The following is an 11,604-nucleotide window of genomic DNA, read 5'->3' on the forward strand; positions in this document are numbered from 1 at the left end:
TGAAGATGAACATTACATGAATGGCTAAAATCAACAAACAACGATGCGAACAAGCAGCGAACAGCAAACATCAGATTCGGATTTTTTGTGTGTTTGTATTATTCATTTTCGCTGATTCTGTGCTTCCGTGGGACGAACGGCGCAGCGTTATTCGAGGCATGGGTGAATGACACGACGAATATCGCATCGATGATGAACGAATGAACTAGTTCGGCGAAGAATATTTGCAACATTGGATAGAACCGCCCTAATAAAGATGATTCAAGAGCCTAACGACCAGTTCAGGGTATCATCCAGCCCCGTGAAAACTGTTTGTTGTCTGAAGCTGCCACCAAATGCCAGTAGCGCTAGCTACGTTTTAAATGGTTAAGGTCTGTTCACTTGAACTATATAACACTGTTTAAAAGTTGGATTCAAAACAAGTAATTAATAACAATATATGAGAAATCATGCTTTCTCTTGCATCGCTTCTTCTCCACAAAATCCGAACGCTTGTATCACCTGAGTACCAGTTAAGCACATCGAAATGTAGTTTGTTTGCATTCGATAAGTTTCAGGTCGAGTTAACAACATTGGCTCGTAGCGATATGAACGTTGCTTAAAGCGCGTTCGCTGTCATTTTTGACAACTAACCGAGCCAGAAAGCCAGCTTATGTTGGCTTCACTCATTTTTCAAAGAAACGTCAAAACATTCACCCTCTTGGTATCATCCAAACAATATGTGGAATCGTTGCACTATATGGGTTAAAGTTCGTGTATAATATTTTTTTTTAGGGCGTTACAACATACAGTACAGCGCAAATTCGTTAGTTGGGTGTTCGCTAGTTGGGCTGTTCGTTAGTTGGGTGTTCGCTAGTTGGGGCATGCCCCAACTAATGTGGTTTTCGTTTGAAGCGAAACTGAGTCAGTTCCTAACCCCAACTGCTGTCAAAATGTATGAACTGACAGCAGTTGGGGTTAGAACCTGACTCAGTTTCAGGTTCAAGCGAAATCGCCATAAAAGACATTCTTATGTCAAAACTGAATGTCAAAAACTGATTGACGTTTGAATGTCATTGATTTCAAGGGGTTCATTGGTTGATTTCTGTGGCGATCCAGAAAAAATCATACTTTGAAATTCAATGGAATTTTATTTTTTGAATTCATATTTCGGAATGATTTTAGTGAAATAAATGTGTTAAATATTTCGCTTCTTCCATTCAGCTTCAATTAGTTTGTGTCGCAGAGACGTTAGTTTAGTAACTTTTGAAGGTCATCTCTGATGTATTCAATCACATTATCCAATCTTTTTTAGCTAGTGGCAACGTAGTATGTTTGTGCTTTATCGGCTTTTTCCCGACGGTGTATCCATTTCCTGTTTTATGTGAAGGAGTTTATCAAAAAATAATTGATGGCAAAAAGAACACTAATGACATACTTTGTCACAAAAAAACAACTTTAAACTGGAAGGAAACAGCCAACTTTTGTGAATTGTAAAATATTTCTGTTTGTTTTTAATGAAAGAAAACAAAAAATCAGCGTTTCCCTTGGGTAATTTTTGTCAGATGCCAGTTGCCCCAATTAACGGATACGATTCGCTAGTTGGGGCGCAGTCGTGACCCAACTAACGAATTTGCGCTGTACAACCCTTCACTCGATTACTTTCTCAAAAAATAATAGAATTTCTAAAAAAAATACCTGGCATCTCTGCCGCCACGGGATGTTTTCGATGTTTTTCGATTTCTTTTCTCTTCCTTTCATTCACATGAGTGACATAATGACACATCAAAATGTTTGTAAATATTTACGACAGATCGCAAATTTCCCGCATTTCGATTTTGAAAATGTATTATTCCGCATGTATTTCGTAATTGTGATTTTGTTATGTGATGTGCATATTTTGTATATGTTTACCGTTGATTCGGTTTAAACTGATATCCACAAGTCGGTCAATTCGATGAGAACCGATGGCTACGGGCAAGTTTGCTTTTAAAGAATCATTGAAATTAGACAAGACTACTGAAATACCTGGTTCCGTGGTACAATATCTAACTAGTCACCAGCTAGAAGGTATTCGGTTCATTCATCGCGCATTGCAACATGTAAGTACACGATACCGATAAACATCTAATCAGAGCTGTATTAATAATCTTTCATTCGATGCAGAACAAAGGAATTATCCTGAACGATGAGTCAGGCCTGGGTAAGATTCATCAGGTTGTCGGTTACTTATTGACTGCAACGGAGCAAACTGATAAAAGCATTGTTCTATGTCGCAATTTAAATCGAGTACATCACTGGATGTATCATTTGGAGTTGCTAACAGAGTTCAAGATTGTGGCACTTTCTGCTGATGGTGAGTATGATTTCGCCCTGAATTTCGATTTACTATCAAATATTTTACTTCTTGATAGGCAACGCTGTGGAGAACCAACAAATTGTATTAACAACTTTTGACAATTTTCAAAAGCACATAGAAACACTTCTTTCAAATCAAAAGCAGTTTCAAACTGTGATAGTTGACGAAACCAACTCGGTGACAGCCGAACCTTCGCTGCTTCTCGGGTTATCTAAACTACCTACCTATAATAAAATATTTCTTCTCTCGCATGATCTCCTGGATGATTTGCCTTGTCTGGCTGTAAGATTGAAACTTTGTGAAGCTCAGTATTTCCGAGAAGCTTTAGACGAATTTTTCGAGAAAGCACTCTCCTCGAAACGACGCATGTCAAAGTCACAGAGACTGAAATTATTCTTCTTAACTAGAAGTATATTACTACGGAGGTTTCGTTGCCATTACAAAAACTATTTACCGCTGGTAAATGAGAGAGAATTTGCAGACTATTTTGCCGCGTGGCAAATTGCTAGTGGTTTAAAAAGGATGGATGACTCACAGCAATTGGAGCAGCAGATTGCGAAGCCCATCGTAAAGAGTAATAGCGACAAACTGTTCGATTTCGATTGTATGGAACCGGACTCTAGTCTCAATGAAGCAATTATTGGCGATGAGGCACATAGTATTTCAGATATAGCACAAGAAGTAGAAAGTAACATCGGTGCTGAGTTGGCAGTTGCCGTAGAGCAGAAAGGCAGTGAGTCATTGTTCGATTTCGAGCACAGTACGGAAGAAATGGCAAAACTGGAGGTCTCAGATTCGGATACCAAGTCAACGATTGAGGAAATACGAGTTTCACCGCGCCGAGAACCAACAGGTACTTACTAGCAAAACAATATTATGTATTTGATTCTAACCGTTACGCATGTATATATTATTTTTATGTTTTAGTTGCTGCAGATCGATTACCTTCGAACGAGAACATAGAAATTCCGGAAACTGAGCGATCGTCACAGGCAACAGAAAATCAGACGGATTCTGAGGGTTATCTGGAATTTGGTCAAGCTCTGGTATGTGGACAGTCGGATTCACGAAGCTCGAGCGGTACCAATATCCACAAAGATGTTCACACAGCGTCGATGGAGGAGAAATACTTCTTTTCTATTGACAGATTCACGAGAAAAAAGTCGCCATCGTCATCCTCTACGGACGTGGAAATCATCTCGAAGGAAAGTATTAGTATCAATCCCATAGTGGTGTCCAGCTCTAGCACCAATGAAGCAGGGCGAGAAAAATCGCCGGATTTATTCAGCGACACTGACGAAGAAGTGAACGAAACAGTAAAGAACAACACACAGGATTCGTTCATGGATTTGTTACTTAAAAGCCCAGTAGTTTTTAATCAAACTACTAAACCGACGCCTTTTATAGCAATACCAAAGTTTATTAAAACGAATGCAAGTACGCCAATTTCGAAGTTGATACATGGGAAGTTGCAAGTTGAACCGGACGATCCAGACGAAGATATATCATCAAATGATATATTTGCCGACGAGACAACCGTAACCGTTAGGAAGGGTAGCCCGAATCGTACAGACAACGTGTTCGAAATTACCGATAACAATGCTTTCGGGAACAAAGTTCGCGTTCATCCCGAGAGAGATTGCATGTCACCTTTGAATGATTCCGAGGAGGTCCAGTTTGTCGGGGAACTTCGCCCGAATGATAATACCATCGAGATTAATAATTCACAAACAGATCTGTGTACACCAAAGAGTGGAACGAAAAAAACTGCTACCAAAAAGACACCCTCGTCATCCGGGTCTAATGTCGTTACAACGCCACGAGGTTGGCTGTCAAAGAATAGTCGTCCCTCGTCTTCCGATGGAGGTTCACCCAGGACACCTAGCGGTGGAGGGAATAGACTCTCCTCAAAAAGTAGTGGTCGAGGGAGCAGCGATCGTACTGGATTTAAGCGTAAAAAGTTGGAAAACTGGTTTCGTGATGATGAAAATTGTGCACATGCATCGACGAGCGTTCAACGGCGAAGATCTGCTCCAGCTGCTGGCAGTGTACGAAAAGCATCCCCCAGGAAGAAATGCTCTCAGGAGCGAGTAGTTCAGCGATATAATCAAATTCTGGTGTCCCCTAGTGGGTTCGATAGCGATTTCGAGTGAGACTGCGGAAGGAGTTGTTTTTTTTGTTTTTTATCGATTTATAATTCTACCATACCATCTGTGATGGGTTATGCTTTGTTACACTTGTTTTTGTGTGTGTGATGAACCTAATCTATTATAATCCTTTTAGGGTCGAAAGGATATTTTAAATATATGACAAACGAAAATAGAATTTCTCAATTGACAAATAAGGATTATTACATTCATCCGAAATGAATCCACTGAATTAAACTCATGCGGTATTCAGGTATCTGGTTTGTTCTAGGTTGTTACGAGGCTGTTTAAGTTCACATAAACACACACTTGGTGGCAGCTTCTACTAAGATCCTTAGATTTTATGCCGATCCTGGTCTATACTATTCCCCATGAATGATAGTATCAACTCTAGCATGACCTCCCTGCTTGCATAACCATGGGATCACAAGAGGCGACTACGTACAACGAGTGGAGACAGCTGCCCAAAGTTCCGAAACAATAAACTGGAGAATAAACAAGAAACTCACAACTACGGAGAAGGCCCGGCGGAGCCGTTCGCCAGCAGTGGTTTGGTGAGGTCACTATGACCAGCAGCTGCTGAAGTTATTCAGCGGCGTGAGTAAAACTCTACAGAAGCCAAAAGTGTGGAGGAACTCCACAAGTTTGTGAACTTGAGAAATAATGTCCATATAAATGTTAAGGAGAAGAGAAGGACTCCACTCAACCGGGAGATAGCTGGAGTTCCGTTATAGGTCGGATGAAGAATCATGGGAAATAGCAAAAGCGAAAGGAACAAAGTTAAGTGAAGCAGAAGAGGAAAGGAAGACCTCCGGCTCGTCAGAAGGCACTAAAAGGAGAAGCCGTGCTCGTCAAAGCCAACGTATGTAGCGCTCCTCAAGACGGTGAGAGAGGATCCGGAGCTGAGGGATTTGGGGGAAAACGTGATAAGAATCAGGTGTACCCAAACAGTTGATCATCGACGTCACATTCCATAGTACTGACGGTGAACATAGATTGGACAGTATGCGAGAAGTATACGCATAGCGACTACCAGGCGATTCGCTACCGTATCGGTCAACGGAACCCTGTTGCAGCACGGAGAAGAATGAGCGAAAGTGGAAGACGAAAGCTTTCAACAGACCTCTTGGTTGAGGCATTTCGGCCGGATGGAGGAACCGAGAACGTGGATGCAGCTGATCGAACAAGAAGGATTGTGAGGGCGTGTAACACCACAATGCTGCGAAAACAGGAGCCACGCAATAGACGGACTCCCGAGGGGCAAGCACTAGCAGGTTTGAGTGAGTCGTATTGAAAATACCAACGTATTTTGAATATAATTAAAGTAAATAATAAAAGTATTTAAAAAATTTTCTGTTGTACTTAATAATGTACTTAATGTAATTCAAGCATGATTTTTGAAAACAGCGAAACTCGCATTTGACCCAAACAGAGAAAACGGCGATGACATTTTCGAAGTTTTGTTTTAAATGTTATTTAAAAACCATACCGATTTTTACACCAATTATTCAGCCAGAATGCTCACCAAAGATGCCTTTTCATTTAATGGAGCGAACATTCGCGATCAATACATTTCAAGAGTACTTATTCAAAAGGTCCTAAGTGACATTGAGCTCGAACTGAGAAAAACGTGGCTGAAGTTTCATGGACCTAAAACAAATCTTTATTAGAGAACAAATATGTGTTTTGATGAAACAATTATGCCAATATAGTCTATGGACTATGCTATTTAGGTAAATAATACTAAAACATGAAATGTTTAGTGCTAATGTAGTTTTTAAGCGCTTTGAAATGATGCGTCCTTTTGAAAATTATAGGACCTTTCACATAGGTCTTTTTTCGGGCCTACGAATCATACGACGCTGCACATAAGGCTTTTTTCAGCAAAGGTAGCTCTTACGACGAATATTGAATATCTTCAAAGTTTTCGACAAAATGAGCACCGGAATACGAATGTTCTTCATTACTATGGTAAATAGTTGCACTGGATTTAACAGAAGTCTTGCAGAAAAAATTGCGGGAAACATTAGTTTATATTAACAAACCATTGGCTGGCAGTGGTTAAAACCATCGAATGGCACGTTACTTTAGCATAACTAAGCTTTCCAATTATCATTAAATTTATTATACTTTCTAAATTGAACTTCGAAATTAAGTCGCATGAACAGAAGAAAATAATTTCTTTTATTTTGATGCTTATGACGTTTTTACTAGGTACCTATGTGCAGTGGGAAAAACAGAATAAAATGAATCATGCGTCGTTTTTACATGGCGCCTATGAACAGCTGCAGAGGTTTTGAAATGTTTCACGCATAGGTCCTTTCAATTTAAAAGGTCTCAAGTGCAAAATTTCAAAATATGATCATGAAAACTTTGCGACTTTTTATATAATGCTTGTTATTTTGATAAATACTGGGTATAATGAATCCTGGTTTTCGGTATTCGTTAGCTATGTTGTAATCACATGCTGCGCTGCAAATAATTCAGTTTGTTTCAGGTAACTGACATCCCTATCTCTACATACAGGGTTTGACAATAGGCAACATCGTTTTTCCACCGATCGATGGGGGTCAGTTTGACAACGTCAAAATCGCTTAAAATGTCATCAACAAACAATAGTAGCAGTAAACAAAAGAAAACAATGAACACTTTAACTGATTTGATGTAAACTAAAGTGCTACTCGTTCGTATTAAAAATTAATTTTGTTCATTTTGTTACAAACAAAGTTCTTATGTTGGCTACGAAAATATGACGTCACGTCACCCTCTTGGTTTGTTTACATTTGTCACTAAGGACCATTTGAATCAGCACTTTTGAATTTAAAAGAGCGGATTGAAGAAAAATTAAAGTTACGATGTTATTAGTATCACGCTCACAGTTTCGTCGTTTTACTTTCGTTAGTTTTGGTATCTTTGTTGCACTTACGTTATTTCAGTTTCGTCAATTGTGGTGATTAATCTTATAATTTTTTAATCAATTCTATGACTGAACTGTTCCGCCGAGGCAGTATGCCAATGAGGACAACCAACATTTGTAGTTTGTCACTTTTGAGCAGTGTGTTGAAGAGAAATAAAGGTTACGTTATTCTGAGCACCACTCTTACACTTTCGACATTTTTCACTTAGTCGATTTTAGTATCTCATTTTTGCTCGCATTGTCACAAGTATTTAGATTTGATCTACTGTAGGATAGATTTAGAGAATCGAAAATAAAAATGTGCTGAAAGTGCATCAATGGTGCTTAGAATAACATAACTTCTCGACAAACATATGATTACGGCCTAAAAGCCAACTGTCAAAATCCACTTTTAATGGAAATTCCGGACAAACCGTTACTAGCTGAACACAGTTCACAACAGTTTATGAAAGAGAAAACTTTTCTCTTTCGTTTACTACCAACATCTGTGATTGGCATGTAACGGTTTGTCCGGAATTGCCATTAAAAGTGGATTTTGACAGTTGGCTTTTAGGCCGTAATCATACACTCAGAAAAAAGTAAACCTTATGCCTATTGATTTTACACATAGATTTTTGCAATTAACGGAGGCATATAGACACTATTTACTGGCACATAAACCTAATGTGTGTATTAACAAGAAATATTAATCTTACATTCACTTTTCATAACTATTAGGCACATAAAACCCCTTTCTATAACAATATGCACATATAACTTATGTGTGTGCATACATAGTTTATACAGTTGACACATAGAAGGTATGTGTGCGCGTGATAACAATAGCATTTCTTTTTCATATGAATTTTAAGCGGTTTGAAGCAAATAGAATTAACGTTTGGATTTTTTTCAGTGTAGGTTTGTCGAGACTTGCATTCTTTTTCTCTAAAATATTGGCTAGAATTAGGGAACTGCGTGCTCTTGTTCCCATTATAGAAACATTACTTATATTGAGCATTTTAGTAGAAAGATTGTAGTATATTTTAATGATTTAGTTACAAAAACCGATTAAATTAAAATAACGTAAGTGTCACAGCAGTACCAAACCTAACGTAACTAACATGACGAAACTGTATTTATGCACTGTTGATGTGTCAGTTGTTGGTTCGTCATTATTTCGATTGCGCATTTTTCAGCTGCATTACCGAATAATGAAACGAAAGTTTGTCAGCATGTACATTAAGATGCGTAGAATGCGGGGGAGTGATAATCTCAGTTTGTTTACATTTGTTAGTTACGGTGTTTTCAAAAATCATGCTTGAATTAATGTCGATGTGTACGTACTTAGAGTATTTAAAGTACAGTCGTGATTCCCTGGTTGCGCCACAGCCTTGATTTTGAATTTGATTCGCTAGTTGGACCGACTGACAAATGTCAAAAACTCTCCAAAGAAGATGTTGGCAGTGTAAATGCATCTGTTCGCATCTCTAAATATTGTCAGATTGATTGTCAAAGTAAATCTGACTCGAGATTTCGACGTTCAGAAGCTTTTTAGTTGGACAATGGTCCAACTAGCGGAGGTCCAACTAAAAAGCGGTCCAATTAAAAAGTATGCAACCAGCGAATCACGACTGTATATCCTAAAGGTAATTAAAATATTTTGCGTATTTAAAGTTCAAAGGCACTGTACTTAAAATCGTTTTAGTAATTAAAGTACAATGAATTTGACGCGCACTTTTTTAAATCTTTGAAGTCTAGGGGCAGATCACTTGTGATGTATTTTTAAAAATCAGCGAAATTAAATGCATTTATTTCCATCAAAATAGAAATTCATAATGTATTTTGCGTTGCGTGCAATGTTGTTTGCGTTGCGTGTAAGACGTCAAAACCCTACAGAAAAACTAGCCCTACATTTAACAAAACGCCGAACAAAGTGGATCAGCGTAGGACGTTTGTTAAACAAATTTTTTTGCGAGGCAGTGCAAAGCTGATACAAAAATGGAAATAAAATGCATTTTTTTCAATTTGATGCAAATTTGTTATACATTCTTAGAGTGATCTGCCCCTAGTTTAAAGTACTTAATGTACTTTATGTTATTTTGGTACTTAAAGTAACTAAATATGTAAGACTTTTGGCGCTGCGTCGTATTGAAGATTTAGTGCTTGCCCCTCACGGACTCCAGCTTACTGGTGGAACGAGACGGTCAGTACGCTACGTGCTGCTTGTCTCAGAGCCAGAAGGTGGGCTCAAAGAGCAATATCGGAGCCAGATAGAGACGAGCGCAAGGTACCGTTCCGGGAAGCTAGGGCAGCTTGGGAAATCAAACTTGGCAAGTCAGAATGCCATAAGGAGCTGTACCAAGAAGTAGACGTCAATCCCTGGGGCGACGCATTCCGAGTCGTGACGCGGAAAATGAAAAGCCCGTTGACGCCACCCGAAATAATAATCGTTGAGGGTCTCTTCCGGAAATACCTGGTCACCGACACAGTACGGCGAAGAAGATGAAGCAAAGACGGACGATCGGCACATGGCTAACGATGAGGTTTCATGTTTGGGATAGTTCTGCAGAAGTGTCTAGATGAAAGCAACTTCCCCGAAATGTGTAAGGTACAGCAGCTGGTGTAGTTGCCAAAGCCAGGAAAAACCAACGGGCGACCCAGCCTCGTACAGGCCTGTATGTTTGCTGGATACACTCGGAAAACTCCTGGAAAGAATTCTTAACAGGCTTCGCATTCGAATTTCGAAAAGGAGTATCGACAGTGAAGGCAGTTCGGACAGTGCTCGAGAGGTACATATCTGAACAGAAACGAAGAGGAAACCGATACTACGCTGTGGTCGCGATAAATGTGAAGAATGTATTTAACAGCACCAGTTGGGAAGACATCGCCGCAGTGCTGCCCAGAACGACTATCTATGGCGAATCCGTCGATTTACTATTTTAATATTCAAATTGGACATTCTTTATTGAATGTAAGTAATGTGAAATGTTAGTTGACTGTACTAAATATCATATCTTCGAGTTAAACGAGCTAAATGTACCGATCAATTAACAGCGATTTCTACTTCCAACGCTCTTTAAAAAACAATGTTAAAAGGCATTTCAATTCGATCTTCGGTTTCAACTAGAATATTTAATCAACTATCAAGAAAAATACGCAAGTTTGGAAATGAATTGGCAGACAGTGCAAAATAGCCGAAAAGCCCAACAATTCTAGAGTACCATTCACCGATCACTACAAGTAATAGATATCCATTTGCCGAAAATTCTAGGTTTATAATTTTTTATTGCCGACAAATTAGGTCCAAACGTGTGTTGCAGACATTGTTCATTCGGTTTGTGTATAATGTATATAAACTTATTGTCCTTACACAGTTTTATTGACAGTTGGCTTTGAGTTAAGAGAAAAAAGCGGTAAAATGGCAACGGATTTAATACAGCATTCAAATATAATTATTTGGAAAAATATGAAAAGACGAATAATGAAAGTGTATATTATATTGATGTTCTACGTACTATTTCCATATTTCACTTTATTTATAATTTCTAAATTCTGTGCAATATTGGAGTCAAAACAATTTCGCCATCAAATTGATCGGTAAATGGAGGCCTATCGGTGGATGGGCTCTGCACGGTATTTGCTTTTTTTCGTTTAGTATTTATTTATTTATCATTCAAATATTCGACTAATAGGTACATACTACAATGCCTATTTATGAGTGAATACACTGCCACTCGAAAAACCGTTGCAAAAATGCATCTAAGTTAGGGCATTGGAAAAATAACTTTTTTTTGAATTCTCAAAGGCCCCCCTCCCATATCGTGACAAATGTCAAAGTAAGCTTAGATGCCAAATTTCAGATCATTTGGACAATTTTAGACCCCCGGCCACTTCGCTTGAACTTTTTGAAATCGGTACTATGGGAAAATATAGAGGAAAAATATACTAAATGCTATAATTTTTGAAGTAGCTATCAAAAAATTACAATTTATACCTCTTTTTAAAGGAAATGACCTAAGTCTTTGAAGGGAGATAAAAAAATCGGGGAAAGTGGGGTACTGGGTCATTTTGGCTCCAAAATCCCCTATTTTTTCATAATTTTTCTGCTTTGTGATGCAAATCATACATATTTTGGAGTTTTTCTAATGTGAATAAATCTCAGAAATAGAACGGAACCTTTTTGACCCTTGTCCGAATACGGGAAGTTGGGGTTATATGACCTT

The 11,604-nt window shown here is 38.5% G+C and overlaps 1 protein-coding gene across 1 annotated transcript; it reads left to right on the forward strand.

The window, feature by feature from the left end:
- Window positions 1-1,841: 1,841 nt before the first annotated feature.
- On the forward strand, window positions 1,842-4,672 carry LOC131691794 (uncharacterized). Its single transcript, XM_058978441.1, has 4 exons — window positions 1,842-2,081; window positions 2,146-2,335; window positions 2,394-3,191; window positions 3,266-4,672. Exons 1-4 carry the CDS (start codon window positions 1,947-1,949, stop codon window positions 4,489-4,491), a joined length of 2,349 nt encoding a protein of 782 aa, XP_058834424.1. The 5' UTR covers window positions 1,842-1,946; the 3' UTR covers window positions 4,492-4,672.
- Window positions 4,673-11,604: the final 6,932 nt, after the last annotated feature.

The sequence above is a fragment of the Topomyia yanbarensis genome, chromosome 3, assembly GCF_030247195.1.
Source record: "Topomyia yanbarensis strain Yona2022 chromosome 3, ASM3024719v1, whole genome shotgun sequence".
NCBI classification, from domain to species: domain Eukaryota; kingdom Metazoa; phylum Arthropoda; class Insecta; order Diptera; family Culicidae; genus Topomyia; species Topomyia yanbarensis.

Excerpts from the sequence above, each read along its gene's own strand:
- LOC131691794 (XM_058978441.1), top strand. The coding sequence starts at position 1,947 with ATGGCTACGGGCAAGTTTGCTTTTAAAGAATCATTGAAATTAGACAAG. Across the intron at positions 2,336-2,393 it reads TGTGGCACTTTCTGCTGATG|GCAACGCTGTGGAGAACCAA; the intron begins GTGAGTATGATT and ends ACTTCTTGATAG. Across the intron at positions 3,192-3,265 it reads ACCGCGCCGAGAACCAACAG|TTGCTGCAGATCGATTACCT; the intron begins GTACTTACTAGC and ends TTTATGTTTTAG.